This window comes from Scardinius erythrophthalmus (genome assembly GCF_964197995.2).
Source record: "Scardinius erythrophthalmus genome assembly, chromosome: 6".
Taxonomy (NCBI): Eukaryota; Metazoa; Chordata; class Actinopteri; order Cypriniformes; family Leuciscidae; genus Scardinius; species Scardinius erythrophthalmus.
In genome coordinates, this window is record NC_138226.1 from 42,048,662 (window position 1) to 42,073,659 (window position 24,998).

General features: G+C 38.3%; 1 protein-coding gene across 3 annotated transcripts in view; it reads right to left on the reverse strand.

Annotated features, from left to right (window-relative positions):
- Positions 1-229: 229 nt before the first annotated feature.
- LOC308692102 (NACHT, LRR and PYD domains-containing protein 1 homolog) overlaps positions 230-24,998 on the reverse strand; it is a 28,035-nt gene continuing 3,266 nt past the window's right edge. Inside the window, exons 2-11 of one of the 3 annotated variants that reach the window (XM_081367844.1) lie at positions 14,797-14,833; positions 13,501-13,572; positions 13,076-13,324; positions 8,914-10,600; positions 8,710-8,793; positions 8,505-8,588; positions 7,853-8,107; positions 5,327-5,413; positions 4,844-4,972; positions 230-4,727 (exon numbers count right to left, since the gene is read on the reverse strand). In XM_081367844.1, coding sequence (XP_081223970.1) covers positions 4,631-4,727; positions 4,844-4,972; positions 5,327-5,413; positions 7,853-8,107; positions 8,505-8,588; positions 8,710-8,793; positions 8,914-10,600; positions 13,076-13,324; positions 13,501-13,519 — 2,691 coding nt within the window. In that variant the 5' untranslated portion in view covers positions 13,520-13,572; positions 14,797-14,833 and the 3' untranslated portion in view covers positions 230-4,630. Of the gene's footprint in view, positions 4,728-4,843; positions 4,973-5,326; positions 5,414-7,852; positions 8,108-8,504; positions 8,589-8,709; positions 8,794-8,913; positions 10,601-13,075; positions 13,325-13,500; positions 13,573-14,796; positions 14,834-22,183; positions 22,223-24,998 lie in introns of those variants that run through there. The other 2 variants (XM_081367845.1, XM_081367843.1) reach the window with 2 other exon arrangements.

Here is a 24,998-nt window from a genome sequence, read left to right on the forward strand (position 1 = left end):
GTGAGCAGAAGAGCCTTTTTTTAAAACATTAAAAAATCCTCAGTAATAAACATCATCAATTAGTAAATAGGATTATTAGTATTAATACACCAAAATGTTATAAATTGTACAAAACCTTACAGATTTAGAATCACAGCATAAATGAACCCAACAACTATATACAGTATATACAGTAATTTAATACAGTAACTGTCACATAATCTATATGAAGCAAATCTCAAATGCTTGATAGTATATATAGTTTTATTTGTTCACACAAACCATGCACTCTAAAGTATTACATTTAGACAAAGCATCAATATTGTAAAACATAATTTTTCTTTTTGGATGGACTATCCCTTTGAATATTAGATACTCAGTTCTTATCAACAGACAAATTCCCATAGAAACAGGACAGAGGAGATTCCAGATGTTTCTCACGTGAGTTTGGTTAGACTGGGGCAGTTCTGGGTCATCTTGAGGATCCAAACAGACCACATCTTAGTTAGCGACCTCACACTTATTTCCATCTTTTTCAGGTTAGAGAAGGAATAGAGAAATGACAGTAATGCTTCTGAATCGATTTCGGGAATTATCGTAAAACTCTGTAAAGCTGCTTAGAAAAACACTGTACAAACAAATTGACACACAGCTATTATGATTACAATGCATGTAAATGACTTCAGAGTTGTTTGATGTCTTTATTCACTTCCACAGCTCCAGGTAAAGATGCAGTTCCCTTTCGAGGGAACTCGCACACTGCGTCGTTGAAAACGACTCTTTGGGGACGCTCCCTTAGCGTGCGCCTCTGAAGTATGAATGAAACTAATCCAATCTTGATTGGTGTTGCGTCATGACGTAACATGTGATGGCATAACCGGATGCATAAAAGTGACGCTAGCACACACACACATTAGCTTTTGCTCTTCAGCAAGTGCTCTCTGTGAAACTGTCTGTCTTATTTGATGTTGTTTGTCAGTGAAATCCTCTTTATTATGGCGAGTGAAAGATACACTATGTGTGCACCCCTGCCCTATATTTCTCACGGGTGGGGACACGCATCAGTTGTGTGTACACTGTTAGGAGCGCAGCACGCACAGGCAGTTCTTGAGGGGGCTGCCTGTGAACACTGTGAAAGTACTATAGAGTGCTTGGCTCCCCGCGATCCCCGCGGTTCGGGTCCCACGTCCGTTGAGGCGGCGCGGTGGCTTAGATCGTGGGGATCGCAGAAGGATCTCGCGGATGAGAACGAGACTGCCGAGGCACTTTCTTGTTCATCATCCGCAGATTCTATAACGCTCGCTCACGACGCAGAAGCCCGGGATGTGGCTTCTTCTGCCCGTGACGAGTGCCCGCTTCTGAGGAAGTGGATGTGCTCAGCATCGGGAACGAGGAACATGAGTCACACTCGCCGGTGTTGTTGTAACCCAAAAATAAAAAGTTTTCCCATTACATTGCAATACAGAATCTATAGTAGCTCGGATCTCGCTTTTGTCAAGGCAGCGTGTAGATGATGGCTACTCTGCAATAAAGAGTCTGTGTGGGTGCAAGGCATGCACAGTCAGCTCCTGAGGGTGCTGGCTGTGGTTATTAAGAAATATCTCGACGCACACAGCCGTGCATTTCGGGTGTTTCAGCCTCACGCCCGTTGACTTTGTTTTCGAAGAGATGATATTGTGAACTACTCGAATCTCACGTTTGCCGAGGCAGCGCTTAGATTACAAGTTTGCAATAAAAGGGACAAGCGCGATCTGTGAAATAATACTGTTTGGGTGCGAGGCATTCACAATCAGCTCCTGAGAAAGGTGCTGGCAGTGTTCATTGAGAAATATATCGGCACGCGTGCAATCCGTGCGCTGTCGGATGTTTCAACCTCGCACCTGATGACTTTCTTCTCGAGGGATGAAAGCCAAATATATTGAAACGGCTCGAATCTCGCGTTTGCCGAGGCAGCGGGTAGATTACGAGACCATATAAATTAAAACAGTATTGTCTGGTGATTATGGCTGCATTCAATTTTATGAATTAAAATGATGGAATTGAAATGATGGAATATATTATCTGACTTTAAGAAGTTAGATATTTTAATTCAACCTACCATCCAGACCGTATTTCACTTATCGAGTGTTTTTGGCTGTATTTAATTCTGAGGAATTAAAATGATGAGCAGCGAACGCCGAAAATCGTTTTAGATTTTTCCCTGCCGGTCCTCCGCTTCAGGATATCGAAAATGAGACGAAGATAGCTATATTCTGAATTATATCGATGACTGGCTCATATTGGCCCAGTCTCGAGAAATTGCAATTCGGCATCGAGATGTCGTTCTTGGCCACATTCAGAAATTGGGGTTGAGACTCAACATTAGGAAAAGTGTGTTAGAACCAGCTCAGAAAACTACTTTTCTGGGCGTGGTATGGAATTCGGTTACGATGCAGGCACGTATGTCTCCCACATGTATCGAAATCCATCCTGACCATGGTGTCAGGGATAAAGCTAGGCCAGGCCATCACTGTAAAGCAATTTCAAAGACTGCTGGGCCTCATGGCAGTGGCATCCAACATAATTCCTTTGGGCGTTCTTCACATGAGACCCCTTCAGTGGTGGCTCAAAGCCAAGGGGTTTTTCCCCCAAGGGGAATCCGTTCCGTATAATAAAGGTTACGCGCAGATTACCCTTCGTTCCTTATAAATATGGAAGAAATCTTGGTTCTTATCCCAAGGGCCAGTATTAGGGACGTCATGTCGCCGGAAAACCATTTCAACAGACGCTTCCCTCACTGGCTGGGGCGCGGTTATCGGCCGCTTTGCCAGGGGTCTGTGGCAGGACCATCATCATTCTTGGCATATAAATTGCCTAGAAATGTTGGCTGTGTTCAGGGCTCTGAGGAGCTTCCTCCCAGACATCAAAGGTTATCTGAACCGACAAGGGGGACTCAGATCGCGCACTCTATCCAGATTGGCGCATCAGATTATTTTATGGTCCCAAGGGAAAATATCTATAAGAGCAATATATGTCCCGGGGGTTCAGAATCAGGGAGTAGACATCCTGTCGAGGCAGGGCTGAGGCCCGGGGAATGGAGACTCCATACAGAGATGGTGGAGCTGATATGGCAGAGGTTTGGACCAATGGAAGTGGATCTTTTGCGTCTCGAGGGACGTCCCACTGTCCACTTTGGTTCTCCCTCACTCATCCAGCCCCGCTGGGGTTGGATGCCATGGTACAGGCCTGGCAGAGGCTTCGCCTGTACGCTTTTCCCCCCGATTGCTCTGCTCCCGGGAGTCCTGCAGAGGGTCCGTCAGGAGGGCATCAGTCTTCTTCTGGTAGCCCCGTTTTGGCCGGCCCGAGTATGGTTTTCGGACTTAATTTCACTCCTGATAGCTCCGCCATGGCAGATTCCTCTGAGGAGGGATCTGTTGTCTCAGGCGGAGGGCACTATATTCCATCCTCGCCCAGAGCTGTGGAAATTGTGGGTCTGGCCTTTGAGGGGGCTCAGTACCTAGATGCTGTCCATCATCTGGGGTGGTCGAAACCGTACTTATCTCTAGGGCTCCGTCTACTAAGAGATTATATGGCCTCAAGTGGAATGTTTTTCCACTTGGTGTAGAGTTTCTTCAAGATCGTTTCTCTACGAATTTCTCCCCGTTCACACGTAAGGTGTACGTGGCTGCCATTGCGGCGTTCCATGCACCACTGAGTGTTGGGCCTTTGGGGAGGCACCAACTGGTCATACTATTTCTCCATGGTACATAGAGGATGAGACTGACAGTCAGGTCCAGGGTTCCTTCCTGGTACCTGGCGGTGGTTCTCGAAGGACTATCCCTGGCTCCCTTTGAGTCCCTTCAGTCGGCTTTGCCTAGGACCTCACGTTCTAGATAGCCTTTCTCTTAGCTACTTCTTATATAGAGACTGGGAGATCTCCAAGCCCTGGCATTAACGCCAGCTTGCTTGGGGTTTGCCTCGGCGGAGTTAAGGCCATCCTGCATCTGAGACCCAGCTATGTGCCTTAAGTGCAATTTAACACGGCTAGATATATTTCTCTTAACACGGGCTCATTCTACTAGAGGCATGGTGTCCTCTAGAGCCCTTCTCTCGGGAGTGCCCCTCCAGGAGATCTGTGAGGCAGCCGGTTGGGCTACCCCACACACTTTTATCAGGTTTTATAGTCTGCACCTCCGTTGTACACCTGGCGCACATGTGCTCTCGTCCTAGCTGGGTGCCTGAGTTCAGTTTCACTCTAGGGCAGGCCTTTTCTCGGTGCGTGGCCTAGTGGGCATTTGTTCCCCAAAGAGTCGTTTTCAACGACGCAGTGCGAGTTCCCTCGAAAGGGAACGTCTCGGGTTATGACTATAACCCTTGTTCCCTGAGAAGGGAATGAGACACTGCGTCGTCCTGCCACGCCCCTCAATGCCTGGGAGCGGCTTGCTTCATTGCGAGGCTAATGTGTGTGTGTGCCAGCGTCACTTTTATGCATCCGGTAATGCCGTCACATGTTACGTCATGACGCAACACCAATCAGGATTGGATTAGTTTCATTCATACTTCAGAGGCGCACGCTAAGGGAGCGTCCCCAAAGAGTCGTTTTCAACGACGCAGTGTCTCGTTCCCTTTCTCAGGGAACAAGGGTTATAGTCATAACCCGAGACGTTTTCTCCTACAGTAGTGGTAAAGCTGTACTAGTTTCTCCCAAATGTTCCTCTGTACTAGAAAACTCCCAAAGTTTTCTCCACTCTAGTTCAGAAAAAAAGGACCTGTAGGATAGGATCAACATTTAGTAGGCTATGCAATGTTCAAATGAAATTGTATAAATCATAAAAAAACTTTTGTGTTACTGGCTCGTGTCATATTAATCTCAGTCTTAACTTACTCTTGCAAAGTCTCCATGGAAAAGCCCTGGTCATTCAGAAGAATCTTCACATCCCGGATGCAACCTTCTGAATGCTGCCTTTTGTTTGTGCCTGCCTGGCATTTTTGAGACGGTTCAATGTAAATGGACCTTCATAATCAGAAAGCACAGCATCAGTACAGAGTCTTTTAATAAACCTGATGTTTGATTTTAATTATTGTTATAACAATAATTTGTGTGAGAAACAGACCAACATTTAAGTTGTTATTGAATTGTTAATGAACTACGAGATCTAGGGTGGATGTAAAGAAACTTAATTTATGAATAACAGTTCTCAAACTTTTGATTTGTTCCTTACAAAAAGGTATTATGTGACTTCAGAAAACATGGAATATGCCTCAAAAGTCGTTCTTTTATGGTGTTTTTGTCTCCTTTTAAAGCTTGTAAGCTGAACTCTCCATGAAATTGCATAGAAAATCTATATAATGATAAACCAATACAAACCCGTTAAATGTCATCATACAACTTGGTCTTGTTTTTGAGCTCTTCAAGATCTTGATTCCATCCTCCTCTAAGTCGCCAGCATTTACACTAGATTTGGAAACACATTATACAGATAAAATGATTAAGATTGATAATGCCATTCTTCACATCTGCTTATTACTATTCATTTAAACAATTCCATAACAGTTTAAATGGATGAAGGCCATGAACTACAGATGAGCGGTTTTAAAGGTAAGGTTATCTGACATAGCAAGAGCTAAACTGCCAAAATAAATAAATAAATAAACAAAATTAATAAAATAAATGAATAAAATAATAATAATAATAAATGAGTATTATAATAATAAAAAATACAACAGATCTTGTTTACTAAACCATTTTGTGTTTCTAAGGTTTCTAAGACAATTCCTCAAAGGTGAGTTACTGTGTGATCAGTGTCATTAATTCATAGCCTTTTAATGTTTTAGTTCACTGAAAAAATTAAACTCTGCCATGTCATTCATAACCTGTGTGTCTTTCTTTCTTCTGCAGAACACAGAAGAAGATATTTTGAATAATGCTGGTAATAAAACAGTTTTGGTTCATTGCATTACTTGTCCAAACAATTTAAGTCCATGGGTTCTAAAACTGTGTTTTAAAAAAGCATTCTTTAAAATAACTTCTGTTGTGTTCCTCAGAGGAAAACATAGATATAAACACTAGATGTCGCCTTGGGGTTCTAAACATGCGTCAAAAGCGCCGCCATCTTGGAACAGGGGTCTTGCCATAGGAAGTAGCTAGGTAACACTGCTATCTCCGCCTGTACTTCGAATTCATGGATGATACCGGACTTTTGTGCTGCGTATGGATGTTCACACGAACAAAATCTAAACCAGACAGCATGGGATTACATTTACTCTGTGGATGGTAGTAGTAAAGTTGTTTTTTTATAAGTTAAGTGTACATTTCTCTGCTTGGAGGAAGAAATGAACTGTGATTCTCGCACAGCTAATTAACTGTGAATGTGCTGTACTCTTTAGATATTATTTGAAATAACCCTTGTGTTTAAAATGTACAATATGCAGGAGTTGATCCTCAATACCCACTTTTGGCTGTGATGTGCTGTGTTGTTCCTAACTTTTGATTTTTTTTACCGATTGTACTCAAACCTTTTAATGAAAAAAAAAAAAAAAAAAAAAGTGTATAAGCTGTAAGTACAGTCCTAATAGTATGCTGGTCCTCTCCCTGTCAATCTTCAAACAGTACATCCATGATTATTATACATAGAATTCCGCAAATCGTATGTATATGTGCGTTTTGCACAAGGACAGGGCTCAAGGGCTTGTTTCTTTTCCTTGCAAACTGGGGATGGAGGTGTGGAAGGACACTGAAATTTGTGAAAATGTCAACTGTTTAAAGTCTTTCTTTAAAGTGAATTTCGTTTTGTATAAATTGTATCTTAATTTTAATAAATTTTATTCATCAACAAATTGCCTGTTAATATAATCATGGAGGCGTCCGCGCGGTCACTTACTTATTGCACGTGAACTGGAGCGCATCTCATTATAACTTAACGAAACTTAGCCTATGCCTCACACAGACATGAGAAATACATAAAATACACAAAGCTTAAATAGTCTTTAAACGAAATAATTTAAAACGAAAGAAAAAAGCTAGGCTACTCTCTGATTATGTAATCCATTATGTGCATTTCTCTCTATAGGCGCGTTCACCATGCACGGAGATGGCGATCGTCAACTTCATCTCTGCAGCCGAGTCGACACTGTCAGAAATTTATTAACAAAAATCAATGCACGCGTCACCGGATTTACAAATGCTCTTCTTGCTTGTTGCACGCACACATATTATGTCGAAATAACGAGATATTATGTTGAAATAACATTATTCTTAATAAAACATCTTTTAGAATATTTGATTGAATGCTGAATGTTGCGCTTGTTCAATTTAATACAATTAAAAATTTAATTGTGATCATTAAAATAATTGAATATTAAATATTTAGTGGCCAAGTTTTGCTCATTTATATATGTATTATATAGCAATAGTTTATTCTAAGTTTACTCAAGTGGAAGAATGTGACTAATAAACTTAGGCCTACTAGCAATATGCATTATATTTTGAAAAATAAGTAATTATCTTAATATCAAAACCTTAAATTTCCTCTGGACTCAATGATAAATACATGTCTGACCGTTGGAACGAACCATAAAAACTAGAAAATCGCATTCATGATGATTTATGGTGATTTTATTTCCGTTAGACCTTTGCCTACATTGACGTTGATGCATTAAAGAGGAGGGGCTCCCCTGTTCCAAGATGGCGGCCCTATTGACACATTCGTTCCAATGAACTGCCGTATACAAGGCGACATCTAGTGTTTATATCTACGAGAGGAAAACAGGTTTGGAACAACATGAGGGCGAGTAAATGATGACAGAATTTCCCTTTGAATATTAAATACTCAGTTCTTATCAACAGACAAATTCACATAGAAACAGGACAGAGGAGATTCCAGATGTTTCTCACGTGAGTTCGGTTAGACTGGGGCAGTTCTGGGTCAGCTGGAGGGTCCAAACAGACAACCTCTCAGTTAGACACCTCACACTCATTACCATCTTTTTCAGGTTAGAGAAGGAATAGAGAAATGACTGTAATGCTTCTGAATCCCTTTGGTAAATTATCTCAAAAAGTCTGGTCCAGTCGATGTTGATTGATGAGTGTGGAAAGGTGAGACTGAATGATTCCAAATCCGTATAGTGAACCCAGAACTCTATGAAGATACTATTAAAAAAAAGAATAAAAAAAAAGATTAAAGTTGTTTTGTCTACAAGTCAATAATTTCTTGCTTAGAATATCTTTTTGTGATATATTTTTAAAATTATGATTAATTGGTGTTTTTTTGGGCACCAGCCAATATTTGCATCATTAGCAATAGTGAAAAAAGATAAAAGTGTGTACCTTATTTTTTTTCAAATGTTTTGGGTGACCAATTTAGTTGCATTATTACTATTAGAATTATAATCTATTAGATTGTGGAGACCAAGTATGCCAGATAAACGAGAGAACAAGATGATGATATCATTTGTTATACAAAACATATTAATCATAGAATTATTTCTGGTTATTATGAGAAAAAAACCTATATTTTATGAAAAGAAATAAATAAATTGTTCTTCACCTGGACAGCTCTTCATTGATTGACAGATCAAGTGAGTTGACTGGATATTCACAACTCTTCATTTGGCAGGTTTCTATACGAACACTGCAAACCAAAGCACAGAAAAAATATACATAAACTAAAAGTTAATCAAAAGCACATTAAAGGATGATAGCATGTTTGCATAAAACACATCAAATGTATAAAATATATTTTAAAACATTACCTCTGTGAGCTCAGGGTCCGCCCTCTCACGAGAGCGCTGACCAGTTCACCGAGATCAGAGTCTGATGGATCTATTATAGCCAATCTTCAAAATAAAATCCAGAACATCACTGTACAGACTAATTAAGTTTACCTTGCAACAGCAAATTAGAGATTAGATATTAATTACATCCACCAAATATCTGTTTTAGACCAACGCATTTACCTTGCTTTTTTAAACTTGTGAAGTACAGACAAAATCGTAGACAAATATCCCGATTGCAAATACAAACGAGAAATTTCTTCAAAGCTCTGACAGAACTGAGAGCAGTACAGCAGGGCACCGACGTATGTACTTCTGAGGAATTCACCATTTAGATCAATCCTTTTCCAGGATTCCATTACTTCTTTCACAAAGTCTTCTTCATGAAGTTCATAGAGACAGTGACGAACAAACAATACTGTTTTCGAAGACAAGGAACAACCTTTAACCTTTTCCAAAATCCATTCTTTCAGATGAGCCTGTGTTTTTGGATGAATGAACAGACCATGTTTTTCAAGTGTGAGTCTCACATCCTTATTCAACAAACCAAATGCAAATTGCACCACAGCTGCAAAACTATGTTTTGAGAAACTATCCATTAAAAGTGACCATGTAAGTTTCCTCTGGGACTCTTCTTCATCCAGAAGGACATAGTACAGAGCAGTGAAGAACTCCTGAAAGCTGAGATGCATGAAACTGAACATCGTCTCCTGGTAGATTCTTCTCTTAAACAGGAACTTGCACAAGAATGGATTTCCAGCAGGGTCTGAAATGGTTTCATTCACACTTTTCTCATCCAGCAGGACTTGCTGTTCCTGCATCCCTCTCTCTGCCAGCTGACCCAGACTCCTCAGCAGGGTCGGGACGGACTGACTCAAACCCTGGCAGTGATGCTCCAGAAGAGTGCACACAAAGTCCACGTAGATGGAGGTGGTGGTTTCCTGTCCACTTGTCGCTCCTGCACCAGATTTGAATCTCTCCTGGATAGTTGTGCAGATGATCCAGCAGACAACAGGGATTGAGCAGGCAGTGATGAGGGTTTCATTTGCCTTCACATATGTATAAGCCTCCCTGTAAAGTTTCTCATTTTGAAAAAACTTCTGGAAGTACTCCTCCACCCCCTTTTCTGAAAATCCCACAATCTCAGAGAAACTCTGAGGTCTTTTGAGCAGTTTACTGAGTGTGTCCGTAGCTGTAGATCTGGAGGAGACCAGCAGGAAAGACTCTGGCAGGATTCGACCCCTCAGCAGGGCACAAAGAGTGTCCACAGGTGGGGCTTTCGGAGGCAGATCAGTGTGTGCTGACGTGTCAATAATGTCCTGTGTGAGTTTCAGCTCATCAAATCCATCAATGACCACAAGCACCTTCTCTGGCGACTGCTGTGAAATCTGTGAGATCTCATGTGATGATAAACTACAACTGCAGCTCAAGATCTCCACCAAACTCTTCTCGCCAAGAATGCGATTTATTTCTTTACACTTTAAGTGGAACACAATATCAAACCGCCCTTTGTAGAGGTCACCAGATGCCCAGTCCATCATGATCTTCTGCACAGTGAAAGATTTCCCGTTTCCAGAATTTCCCTGCAGTATCACAGATCTAGGACTGATCCCTTTGACATCTGGGTCGAACAGAGAGCTGAGATGGACAGAGTCTCCACTGCTCCTGGAGCTGAGGACCTGCTGGAAGCTCTCTCCACTGGAGCAGATCTCTTCTTCTCGCTCTTTTCGATCTCTATGTTTCCGAAGGATCAGAGGTTCTGTGAAGCGCTCAGACAGCAGCACTTGTTCACCAGGCCGTGAGTTATACTCAGTCACACACTTATACTCGCTGAAGATCCGCTTCATATATTTGTGAACTGGGCTGATTTCTGTAGAAAAGGTCAATGTTCAAAGAGTTAGTTTTTTTTCTGATTCTAATACAGTAAGAAATTCCAGAGCAGAGAAATACCAACTAAATTACGAGGTCGATGGAGTGCAATATTTAAAACATATTATTATAAAATTCATCAGTCACCTGTGGAATGTGTTTTTTCAGAGTGTGTGTGATGTCCTGTGGAGCCTGTAGAACATTAGACACACTTGATACATTAAAGCTACACTGTGGGTTATTTACTCCCATCTAGTGGTGAAATTGTATATGACTACCAACTGAATATTACTTTCTAGCACCTTCCATTCCAAAGGCGTTTTAACTCCTACGGTGGCCGTATTATTTCAAATCTGCCGGCAGTCGCGAGTAATCTCCCTCTCACATTCGTCACTGTGCCACTGCGTGTAGAAACGCGAAAGGCAAAGCTTGTATGTCCCTCTTTGGCCAATGTAGTTTCAAGATGGAGGGGCAACATGGCGACCGGCATTTGAACCCCTTACCCGTATGTATTTTCAATGACAGATTATAAACTTACGAGAATACTTTATTACTTGAAAGAAGTAAATATACATTAATGAGCACATATATTTTTGAAAGAACTAAGTGTTTTTTGCTAAGAATCAACTAAAAAAGTTACACAGTGTAGCTTTAATTTATTTATTAATTGATATATTGATTAAGGCATTTCACATATATTTTCAAACATTTTACATCAATCAATCAATCAATCAATCTATCTATCTATCTATCTATCTATCTATCTATCTATCTATCTATCTATCTATCTATCTATCTATCTATCTATCTATCTATCTATCTATCTATCTGTCTGTCTGTCTGTCTGTCTGTCTGTCTATTGATGAAGAAATGTATTAGACCACCACCCAATGTAAGGTTTGTGCCACAGCTGCCCTAAGCTAACAGTATTGGTGATTCACATTTATTAGAAGGGAAAAAATATATATACAGACTGCACATCATTGAAAACACTAAAAGTAAGAGTACTTTTAGTGTTTTCAATGATGTGCAGTCTGTACACGTCTATCCATTAGTGGAAATTAGGCTAGTTATTTTTGCATTTTGTAGAGCAATTTTCTACTTCCGGTTTGAAAAGCAAAGACTCTCAGCTGATCTGATCTACCTTTAGGAATACGACGCCTATCACTGTATTCATATATCAGCTCCTCCAGTATTATCAGCAGCTATTGCGTTTATCAGGAACTAATTACCCTCCTCCATCCCCAGCTCCTCCTCTCGTCAGTCAGTATTTGGCCTTCTAATTCCCCTTTGAATCAGACTAAATTCTTAAATCATGTTGTACATTAAAATATTGACATTAATGATATCTGCAATACATTCATGCTGGTTCTGTTCTGTTTACCCTAAAGTGGGTTATTGCTGCTCTCCCTGCTCTTATCCTTGCTAGGCTGCCCAGAACAGAACCATACTGCCAATCCAAAATATACGCTAATTGTCAATCGTATTTGATGATAGTGTATGGGGTTAAATTGATGCCAAAACCATTGAAAATGGACAGACTAAAAGTCACAAATAGATATTACAACTTGTAAACACAAAACACAATCTACAAATAGATTAAAAATCCACAAACAAACTCCTCATGATCCGCAAATGTAAAACAAGATCTACAAATAGATACAAAGTCATCAAACAAACTCTTTGTGTCCTCAAACAAACCTCAAACAGACTCTCTATTACAAGTCTGTTTGTGGATTTTTTTAATCTATTTGTAGATCTTGTTTTACATTTGTGGGTCATGTGGAGTTTGTTTTGGAATCTATTTACAGTTTGTGTTTTACATTGGCAGATTATAAGGAGTTTGTTTGCAGATTTTAAATTTATTTGTAGATCTTGTTTTGTGTTTACAAATTGTAATATGCATTTTTGCCTCATAGTCTCATTTTCAATGATTATGGCATTATTTTGTCACAACAGCGAAACAATAGTGTCAGAATTCTGAAAACAAATGTGACACAATCTACAAACAGAACATGATCTTCACCTGCAAACAATTCACTTTACATTCATTGAAATTCTGGTTTTCAAGTACAAGTCACTTATTTCTATTTGTGAATCAGGATGTGTTATTTGTGGATTTTTTATCTTTTTGTAGATCATGCTTTATATTTGTGGATCACAAAGAGTTTGTTTGAGGACTTTGTATCTATTTGTAGATTGTGTTTTGTGCTTACAAGTTGTAATATCTATTTGCGACTTTTAGTCTGTCCATTTGCAATGGTTTTTGGCATCAATTTAACCCCATAATAGTGGTCCTGACAAATAAGTTAACAAGATGGAAAATTAAGACAAAATATTTAAGGTTTCTACAAGAGCTTCTGCAATTTATGCAATGCCTGTAAAAGTACATATTATAACAGTTCATATGTCAGTATATACTGTAGGTCTAGACACATGTGGTAGCCTATAATAGCCAAAATTAGTGTGCTCTTACCTAAGTCTCTAAACAGAGATGGCTCATTCTTTTCCAGGCTAGAATAAAAGGCAGATTTAACCTTGTCTCCTCCAGAGTGCAACACTTTATAAAACGCTCTCATTTTCTCCTGGTTAGTAGCTGCTGCTTCGATCTTATTGTACAGCTCATATTGCAGCTTGCCATCGGACAGCAGATCATCCGCTATCGGCATCACCATCTGTACTCTCTGGACAAGTTTCGGCCAGTGGGCGTCCACAAACCGAGCACCTGGTAGAGAGATAACATGATAACTGCTCACAAGGAAGAACGTGATTTTTTTAAGATTTAAGAACGGCATATTCTATAGTGTAGCAAATACTTATTTGGGCAACTTCACTTTTTATCAGTGTAATGCAGACTTTTTTTATATGACCATCTCTGCTTTTACTGTGGTAACTACTTACGCTCTGAGTCTTGGTCCATGCTGTCTCATAAGTGTATATGACGTGTTGTAGAAAGCTGTCTTAAGTTGTCCTCTAGGAAATGAAACATAATGCACATAGTGTGAGATAGAGAGCTTTTGTGACCCATGGTTAAAAGATTACACTATTGGTATGCAGTAAATTAAGTGGCATGTAGAAAAATTAATAACGAAAGTATATCTTAAAGTACACCCCGAAATAACCATATATGGAGCATACAACGCCTAGTTTTACTATGCATATCCTCATCTGCTTATCATTTGCGTATGATTATTCATCCACGTGATAACTTGTTTAACGGTACCAGACATTAGAAAAGTATGACATACGGATGTCACATTTCATTAATAAAAATCATTTAGTAGCCTATCCATGCCTTGTTTTTGAATAAATAAATTAAATAGTGTAAAATACATTTCAGAGAAAGTTTTTCTCAATCTTTTCCACTGGCCAAATAGTATTTTAATTGATTTATGGAAACAGATAGACCTTGTTGTGCATTATTTCCACAAAACTATTTTCTCAGACAATCTGCTATTATCATGATGAGCAATTATCTCTGTAGTTAAAACATTAAAATACAGCATGCCACAGCAAAAGTGTTCAAAAGCATTGTATCCACAAGAAATATTTATATTTATTGAATCTAAAAATGTTGTAACTTCTCAGAAATGATTTCATGTAGTTTAAATGTTTAGACTACCCCCTAAACCCCCTACAAAAGAGATCACATTCATCTAATCTTTCCTAACAAACAATCACCGACAGGGGGAGGGTGTTGTAAGGTTTTGTGCTCGTGCACGGCTGCACGCGAAGTCGGAGCTGAAGATGAAGCTGGCTCAAAACCTCACAACACCCTCCCCCTGTCGGTGATTGGTTGGAACACTTTGTTTTGGTTTTGAGTGGTTGGTGAAACCAATTGTTTTTGTGTGCAGATCTCAGAGCCTAGGCTGCCTAAAGAGATGCGTTTTTTTTGACGGCATGCTTATGGGGCGGGCAGCTAGCGGATCGTTAGGAAAGATTAGATGAATGTCCTTCAAACGTACAATTTAATTTTTGAAACTTTGTCCATGTTTAGCATGGGAATCCAACTCTTTAACAGTGTAAAAAAACTCAGTATGCATGAGACAGTAATTCACCCCCCCCCCTTTAAGGATGTGTTGCAGTACTAATACACCTTCCGTATTATCATTACAATGGCACATGAAACAATAATACAACTTATTGTTAGTCAAAAAAAAAAAAAAAAAAACGTATTGCACGGAAGAATTCACTTACCGCGCCAAAAAACTGTCCCGGCTCTCCCCTACTCAATCTAAAAAAAAGTAACAATAAAAAAAAAAAACATTATGCTGCACGTCTAGTCGCGGTTTAGAAAAACAATAACAATATCGATCGTGCAAGTGAGCAAAACTCATCTCGTCACTGCGAGGCAGTGGCGGCTGCTGGTCTTTCAAAGAAGGGAAGCTCATTTTCGGCCTACATCATAAAAATTGTCCATTTATTTATACGTAAATTCTGGCCAACGTTCCTTTTCAAGAAAATGCTCTGTGACCATATCGTTCCAACTAGGCGTCTTTTCCAGTGACTTGACCAGTGTCCTCTGAATGGCAGCAGAGTTAGGTATAATTGTATAAATGTAATAATATAATAAAGGTATAAAGGTATAAATAATAATATAATAAAGTATAATAATAATAATAATAATAATAATACTGCTAATAATATATAGGCTATTTTTAATTATTTTAATAATTATTGTTTTAATTATTACTAATAATATTATAAAAAATATAATAGGATAAGTAATAATATAATAAAGGTATAAATGTATAATTGTGTGAAATGTATTATGAAAGATGTCTAGCAATTTCGACAAGAAAATACCAAGAAAGAATACTAGTTATTTACATAATAAAATGCAACAACACAAACAGAAATAGCTTTTTTTATAATTATTTTTTCTTGTGAGGCAAGAGAGATAAAGAAAATAACTGATGATATATATGATTAACTGAAATAAATGATTTGATATATACTGTAGCAGTAGTTTGTCTTTTGACTATCACTTGAAAAATCCGCGATGGGACTGAGCTCGAATAGCTTCAGCGGTAGCGACTTTTTATTGTATGAAATCGCTGTCAATCAAAAGGAGATGCAGCCTTTCGACAGACCCTCCAATCATCGCGCGGAAGCCCGGAGTCCGGGCCAGCCCACTCCTCATTCACCCCCAGAGACGCTGAGCGTCCATGGGCGGGACATAATCGCAGCATTTATCCAATAGAGCATCACAGTCCCGCCCACAGCCCGAGAGCGCTTCGGTGCCGGAAGTAAATTTCCCATTCATTTCTCCCATTGACGTTTTGGAAAATCCGTATCTAAAGAGTTTTAGAGCATGTCTGAGGATAACCAGCTACGGCTGAACTCATAGGCATACAACACATCATTTCGAGTGAAAAAACGACGATAAAATCCAAAAAAAGTCAAAGGTACAAGACTGTGTACATATTTTCATTTCCGAGCGAAGGAACTACTCATCCCATAAACCACCGCGCCTCACTGAAGTCGACTTAAGCCACAACCGCGAAAGAGCCTTTTGAGCGACTTTTAAATCTGACGACAGCCACGCACACTTTTTCTTGTGCCGTTTATAGCAGTTCTTTCAGTAGTAATCGTGTAAATAGACTGGAAAGCATGGCTGGCGGTCCGCGGCTCACGGGTGCAGATCTGGCAGTCCGCGGCGTTCTGCTCATCAGTTTCAGCGGCCCACGGGCAGGTTGCTGACAAATGCCTCAACAATTTCCCACTTGTGGTCCATTGTCTATGGGTCCATGCTCATTTTATTCATGAAGTTATAGTTCATCCTTAATTTTAATAACATTTAATGTATTTTCTTAATAACAACAAGTGAAAAATAAAAAGTGAAGGTCAGCAAACCAGAAAGTGCATCATATTCAGTTTATAACTTGCCATGAATTATTACACAAATGTTCAGTAAATGCATGAAGAGCTCTCTATTGTTTTGACAGTGGCATCATAAAATGCTTGATATGACTCATACCATATATGAAGACTCCTCGGTTCAAATGTCACATCAGTCATACCGTGCAAAAAAACACAACACACGCAACTGTCAATGGAGAAATTGTATTGAATTTTTACTTCCGGTGTGGTATAGTATTCGGTAACCCTATAGTATTCGGTAACCCTGAGGACCCAGTTAGTATGCCAGTGGTATGCCTGATCTAAATCTGTTCTCGCGATAACTTGTAGCTAACGTGAGCTGTTTTAGTGTTATTATGTGGTAGCTTTATGTAGAATGCTAAATCCCGCTGCTATATGCAAGGTAAAATTAAATAAAATTTTATATTGTATATGTAAATTGTGTATATTCTATAGCTAATATTTAAAATCTCAAGTTGCGTCAATAGCAGGAGAAAGACCGCGAAATTTAAAAATACTACTGTTATTATGTCACGAAATGTAGTTTTAAGAGTTTTTCAGTCGATAATCTAGTTGTTTTAATCTCAAATATGTTGTTTGTTTATACAGACAGCGCCTATTTCAAATTTTGATCTGACGTTTTCGGAGACGGGAGATCCAAGGGATCACCGGGCGCTCAGCGCTCACGTATCCCGCCTGAAAAAGCCTCTTATCTCGGCAAGTGCAGCAGACGTTACTCGCTGAGTCTAGTGGAGTGGTATAATTCGTCTTGTGTAGGCTATGTCTAACGGATCTATCATTAATCTATCATTTTCGTTTTGGCTGGGGGCAAATTTTAGTTTTATAACTTTATATAACGTTGAATTGTTTAGGCTATTTATCTTTAACGTTGTGCCTGCTGACTTATGTTTGACTGAATCGTTTAATTACTTTATTTCTTGACTTTCATGGCTACTTATACTTTCATAATTGCTATTATTGATCAATAAAACTGAAATTTAACAAAAAGAGACAGGGTTGTGTCATTTTATTTTATATAGCCTATGTAAGAATATTTTAATATATATATAATATGATATCACCAACACAGCATGTATTTTTTTTTTTATGTATGGGATCATGGGAAGTATTTCAGAGTATGTTGTCTTGAAAGAAATCAAGCATCACTGACAAAGGCTCAAAAGAGACCATGACTTTCTAAAAGATCTTTTAAACATAGATGGTTTGTGTTTTTGTTTTACTTTTAGGACTGGAGAACATCTGGTAATGAGATGTCACTTTTTTCTGTTTGTTAAATGCTTAGTTAGGGTTGGGATCTCTGCAAAGGAATACCTTCTCATAACATAGCAACACTTTATAATTAACTTAATGAATTACTAGCGTAATGATAGCAGCTGACATAGTTGCACATCATCCTCTTCAGTGGACCCATCCTGGTACATCATCCTATATATTTCAACCAAGTGCCAAGCCGTTGTGTTTCTATTTTCTTTTCCTCCTCCAAACCAAGATGCAATAAATAGTGTTTGCATTAAAGAAGAATATGATTAACAAAACAAAAACACAACCAATCCCCTTTAACCTTTCAATCTTTTTTATTTAATACTATGATTATAATTTTTTTGTTGTATTTAAAGGAGTAGACATTGAATTGCCAGGATATGAGTTGAACTATATGAATTGACAAAACAAAGGAGGGGGAGGTGTGGTCGTTGTATGTACATATAGATGGGAAGTATGAAAGGATGGAATTGTTGACTACTGCTGTTGATAATGTAATGGAATGTATAACAATTGAAATAAGTTTGGATAATGCAAAAAACAAGACTATTTCTATAAGTTGTATATACAGAGCACTAGACTCAAATGTAGATTGTTTTAGAGATTGGGGTGAGGAAGCATTTTCGAAAAAAAGCCATAAGACAGCATTTATTTGTGGAGACATTAACATTAATTTATTAAACCCAAATGAACACAAAGGGACGTAAGAATTTATCAATTCTATGTATAGCATGAATTTTTTTCCAATTATAACTAGCCTTCAAGAATTACTATACAGTCAGCCACCCTCATAGACAATATATTCACAAATGATGTAAATAATAGAATTGTAGGGGGACTGTTGTTTAATGATATTACTGATCACTTGCCTATCTTTGCTGTATATGACGTGAATCCAAAAATGAAACCTTGTTATAAAAGATTTCGATCAGATGAGGCCATTAATGCATTTAAGGAAGAACAAGTGCAAGACTGGCAGGCTATCTATCAGACAGAAAATGCAGAAATGGCCTACAATGCCTTGAATGAATGAATGCTTTATTTCGGACATAAACATAAAACAAGTAACAAAGAAAGTAAACTGAAAAATAAAAAAAGACAAACAATCCAACAATTAATAATAATAATAATGAGACCAACATGTCCGAAAAGGAGTAGGATGAAGCATAAGCTTATTAAAACCTACCCCTTATCCACTATTCAATAAACAATCAGTTTTCCCTAATAAACATATTTACATAATACCTATCTACAAAAAAATAGAAAATAAATAAATTAAGAAAACAAATACATAAACTATTTACAAAAAAACACCCGATAGCTAAATCCCTTTCTCCTCCCTGTACTTTGTGAAAACCATGTGTTTGTACTGCTTCTTAAACTGGGTCATGCTTGGACATCGCTTAAGCTCCACACCCAAACTGTTCCACAACCTCACTCCACAAACAGAAACACAAAAACCTTTTATTGTTGTACGTGCCCGCTGATGTTTTAAATTACACTCCCTTCTCAGGTTATAACCCCCCTCTCTGTTAAAAAACAATTTTTGAATATTTCCAGGAAGTTTATTATGTATTGCTTTGTACATGATTTGTGCTGTTTGAAAATGAACCAGGTCAATTAATTTTAATGTTTTTGATTTTAAGAAAAGTAAATTTGTGTGCTCTCTGTAACCAGTATTATGTATTATTCTTATGGCTCTTTTCTGCAATATGAATAGTGATTGTATTGAACATTTATAAGTATTGCCCCAAACCTCTGCACAATAATGAAAATATGGTAAAATCAATGAACAGTAGAGAATGTGGAGTGATTTGTGGTCCAGAATGTGTCTTGCTTTACTAAGAACAGAAATACTCCTTGACAATTTACTGTGAACATGTTTTATATGTGACTTCCAGTTTATTTTATCATCAATTATTACCCCAAGAAACTTATTTTCATTTACTCTTTCAATGCTCACCCCATCTATTTGTAACTGTACCTGTGTATTCTTATTACAATTACTGAATAATATGAATTTGGTTTTACTTAAGTTTATTGATAATTTGTTTCTATCAAACCACATTTTCATTTTACACATTTCAGTAGTAATCCTCACCAGTAGTTCATGCAAATCTCCCCCAGAACAGAAAATACTAGTGTCATCTGCAAATAATACTATTTTTAATGTTTTTGAAATGTTACATATATCATTGATATATAATAAGAACAGTTTTGGACCTAATACTGACCCCTGGGGGACGCCACAAACAATGTCCAAACATGATGATGAATATTCACCCAACTTCACAAATTGTTTTCTGTTGCTTAAATAACTTCTCACCCAGTGCAATACTAATCCCCTGATCCCATACCGTTCCAGTTTATTGATTAATATTTCGTGATTGATTGTGTCAAAAGCTTTTTTAAGATCAATGAATATTCCAATTGAATGCAGTCTTTGGTCTATTGCTTCTGTGATCAACTGAACTGATTCAGTTAGTGCCAGTGATGTTGTATTGTTTGTTCTAAATCCATATTGACTGTCAGAAAGTAATTTGTATTTGTTTATGAAATTTTCTAATCGGTTATTGAATAGTTTTTCTAATATTTTTGAAAATTGTGAAAGTAAAGAAACAGGCCTGTAATTTGTGAAGTGGTGTCTATCCCCAGTTTTATACAATGGCACAACTTTTGCTATTTTCATTTTTTTAGGAAATTTACCAGTTTGAAATGATAAATTACAGATGTATGTAAGTGGTTTTGAAATCCCATCAATTACTTTTTTTAAAACTTTCATATCAATTTCATTTAAATCGGTAGATTTTTTTCCTTTACAGTTATTTACGATATGTATTATTTCTTTTTCTTCAACTGCTGTAAGAAACATTGAACACGGATTTCTCACTATGAGATTATCCTCCCAATCCCCAGATGACAGTGAATCAGGAATTTTTTTTGCTAGGTTTGGTCCAACATTCACAAAAAAATTATTAAAACTATTTACCACATCATCCATATTATCTTTTTTCATATTGTTATCAATAAAATATTGAGGGTAGCTCTTTTGTTTCAAACCATTTTTAATAATGCTGTTCAATATGTTCCATGTTCCTTTAATATTGTTTTTGTTATTATCTAATATTTTACTATAGTAATCTTTCCTACATACCCTTATAATATTGGTTAACTTATTCTTATATTTTTTGTATTTATTTTCTGCCTCTTTAGTCCTTCGTTTTATGAATTCTCTATATAGTGTATTTTTCTTTTTACAGGCATTTTGTAATCCCTTCGTGAGCCATGGTTGATCTTTGTATTTTTGTTTTCTGTAATACTGTTTTATTGGACAATTTTTATCATATAATGATGTGAATATACTTAGAAAAGTTTCATATGCACTATCAACATTGCTTTCATTATATACCTTTTCCCAATTTAGTGCCAGTAGATTGTTCTTAAATGCAGTTATAGTTTCCGCTGTCCTTACTCGTCTGTATTTTAGTTTGTCTTCTGGCTGTTTTCTCTGGTTATTGCTATTATAAACAGTAAAAACCGGTAGGTGGTCACTGATGTCGTTAATTAATAATCCACTCACTGTATTATTGTCAATGTCATTAGTGAATTATGTTATCGATTAAAGTAGCACAATGGGATGTGATTCTACTCGGTCTGGTAATTTTGGGGTATAAACTCATGCTGTACATTGTATTAATAAATTCATCAATCACTTTGTGCCTATTTGGATTAAGCAGGTCAATATTTAAATCACCACAGATAAATACAACTTTTTGATTCGTTTTTGAAAACATTCCCTCTATCCAGTTATTGAATGCTTCAATACTAGAGCCTGGTGCTCTGTATATACAGCTGATTATTACATTTTTACTTTTTTCTTCATATATTTCAATTGTTATACATTCTAATAAATTATCAATCACAGTTGTCATTTTTTCTAATACTTTATAGTTTAACATTTTACCTACATACACAGCCACTCCTCCTCCACTCTTGTTCTTTCTATTTATACAGTTAAATTAATATCCATCAAGTTCAAAATCCGTTCCTTTATCTTTATTGATCCATGTTTCTGATATAGCAATAATTTTAAATGGTTTTATAAACTGACTTAGATATTCCCTTATGTTATTGAAATTTGCATACATACTCCTGCAATTAAAATGAATTATTGATAATTTGCTATCCTTTTTAATGGTCAGATTGTACTGTTCATCTGTGTAGTAGCAGCAATTGTTGTTAATGTTAGAAAAAAAATTATTGTCCGGGTCTATGTCATGCTCCATATCGAGTAGATTATGATCAGTGTATTGAAATGTTCTCAATTCAAGTTTTTCATGATCAGCAATCCTCTGTGTTATATCTCCAATGCCTCCTGGTGTAGATGAATGACTTCTATCAGACCGTGTCATTGTGGTGTGTTGTGTATGAGCCATCATACCTTACTGTCCGGATTGTATTGATCATTCGTATTTTTCCAGTTCTTCAATGTTCCTGATGACAAGGGCTTTGGCTTGTTCAGGTGTCCCATTTAATTTAATAAATACTTTACAATTTGATGTCCATGTATGTTGAATTTTTCCCTGTTTTTTCTGGCGATATCGCCGTTGTGTTTTGTTAGATGCTCATTGATGAATACGTTTGATCCCTTCAGTTTCCTTCCTTGTTTTAACAGAGCTATTTTGTGTTTTCGGCTGATAAATCTCATAATGACAGCTCGTTTGTCGTTGCCATCTCTCCGGGGCAGAGGGTGGCAGGCCTCTATGTTGTTGCAGTCCATTACAATCCCTTTGGATTGTAGGAAGGCAGCCACCTGTTGCTCTACGGAGTTTACCTCCTGTTCACCGGGCTCACCCCCGTTGTCATCGTTCACCGCCCGAGCGTATGACCAGGGTTTGATCCGGAGCCCAGTCACAATCACATAATTTATCCGGGTGTACTGCTCCAGCTCCGCCACTCGACTCTCCAGGTGCACCAGACGCCGGTCCTTCTCCGCATTCTGGATCCTGAGTGCCTTTACCTCCTCCACCAAAATTAGAAATTCCGCTGGACCAGGCCCACGACGAGGCCATGCCTCTAGTGGAGTGGGCTCTGATGCCCAGAGGGCACTGCAGGTGTCTGGAGGCATAAGCTGCTGCTATCGCGTCCACTATCCACCTGGACAAGCTCTGCTTCGAGGCGGCAAGACCCTTGGTGCGTCCGCCGAAGGAAACACAGAGCTGCTCTGAACGCCTGAAAGCGGCGGAGCGCGTGATGTAAACTCTCAATGCCCGGACAGGGCATAGGAGGTTTTCACTGTCCCCACTGTCGGATGCTGGCAGAGCCGAGAGGGACATAACTTGTGCCCTAAACGTATATAGGTAAACGTATATATTTATATTTAATATATATTTTATATATAAATAAAATAACAATCCTAGAGGTCCAGCATTGTTCTCACAAGCCGCTTCACTCAAGACAATAAAACATAATGAAAAGTTAGTATATCCCAAAAAATTTAATTAAATTAAATAAAAGTTGCTATAAAGGTGGCAGCGATTCATTACCGAACTCTTAAATGACGAAGTCGCGCTAGCTAACTAGCTAAGTTAGCAGGCAGTGCTTGAAAATTGGTTGAAACAACTAACATAAAATATAAATAATTACGCTGTGCATGTACAAATGAAGACCAGTATAAGCATCGCAAAGGGCCTTTGATACAAAATAGACAGTTGACCATTCAAAAGAGGTCGATATTTCAACAACTTAACTCTGGAACAACTCGACGCGCAGCAATGTAAGTGAATGGGGTCCAACGCCAAAATGACAGTGTTTAGAACTATTCCGCTCTTCAAATCCCGGAAGTAGGCGGTTAAAAGCGCCGCCATTATTTACAACGGAGGTCTATGGGAGTGTCGCAACTCTTTCTCTCCATGGCTCTGGCTCTGCCGAATACTATACCACACCCATAGATATCATATAAAGGCTAGATGTCTCGTCCGCGCTGCTGGCCAATGGAGCTCGACATCCGCACACGGCGGCCATCTTACGACAGGATGCTCGCTCACTCATAACATGGTGCATGTACTTTTAAATAACCATAACTTGCTCAATTTTCAACCGATTTTCAAACGGTTTGGTTTGTTATAAACGTCAGAGATGTAGCTATTATACTGCATACATATGAATAATTATGTTCAAAATGTTTAAGCATTCATAATTATAGCCACGTTAATAACGTTTGTAAGAAACCAAACCGTTTGTAAATCCGTCCAGATTTCAGCAAGTTACGAGCATTTTAGTTGGCGTATGTCACTCACCTTCCGTCCACAGCAGCAGGGAGCAGCAGCGCAGTCTCCTGACCTAAGATGGCCGCCAAGTGACGACACAGCTGACTCTGCCCTGAGCCATCTAGCCTTTCTATACATGTCTATGACCACACCGGCACCGGCTGTGGGCGGGACTGTGATGCTCTATAGAGCTGGTAAGTCCCGCCCCTTCCGTGAAACCCCGCTGGACCTCAAAGTTGAAAAACCGTCAATGCAAGTGAATACATACAACCGGCACATCCGGGAACTTAACTGTAAATTTCGTTACCGCCCCTTTTTAGGGGAAAACAAACCAGACTTCCCATAGACTTCAATACAAAATAGCGGCACAAAACAACGTCCGTACACAGCCGGCAGACGTGTATAACTGCAGAAATCACTTAGATAAAATATGTTGAGTAATTATATGTCCACCCTGCCTTCCATAGAGCGTGAACAATACATTTATTAACTTAATTTGGGCAACTTAAAAACATGTCCCTACCAGCGTCAAACTGGTCTAACGACCCCACCCAGTGGCCAGAAGTGTTTTAACCGGACATTTACTCGTTACCTCATCGAGTCACCAGCTAGCCTGTGAAGGATTTTACTTCGGTTTTAAGAAGTAAACATCTTTAAATGTACAATATTATGTCTTTATATTTAGAGAAGCTACTGAGTGCACTTTTCTGTCCAGCCATATAACTAGCCTGATTTAGCTTTCGATAGCATCATCCGTAATTCATGATATTTCCATAACAGCAAGATATTGATGATGATGGCAGGCAGAGATGGGCATAAATACATGGAACTGTATTTAAAATAAAATAAAAATACAAAATACTGTGTGGAAAAATGTAATTGAATACAAATACATAATAGGGGTAGCCTACTGTGTGAAAAAAAATTTTAAATACAAATTACATGTTTGTAAGGGTGAGTACACGTCCTCAATCCGTTACTGTGTAT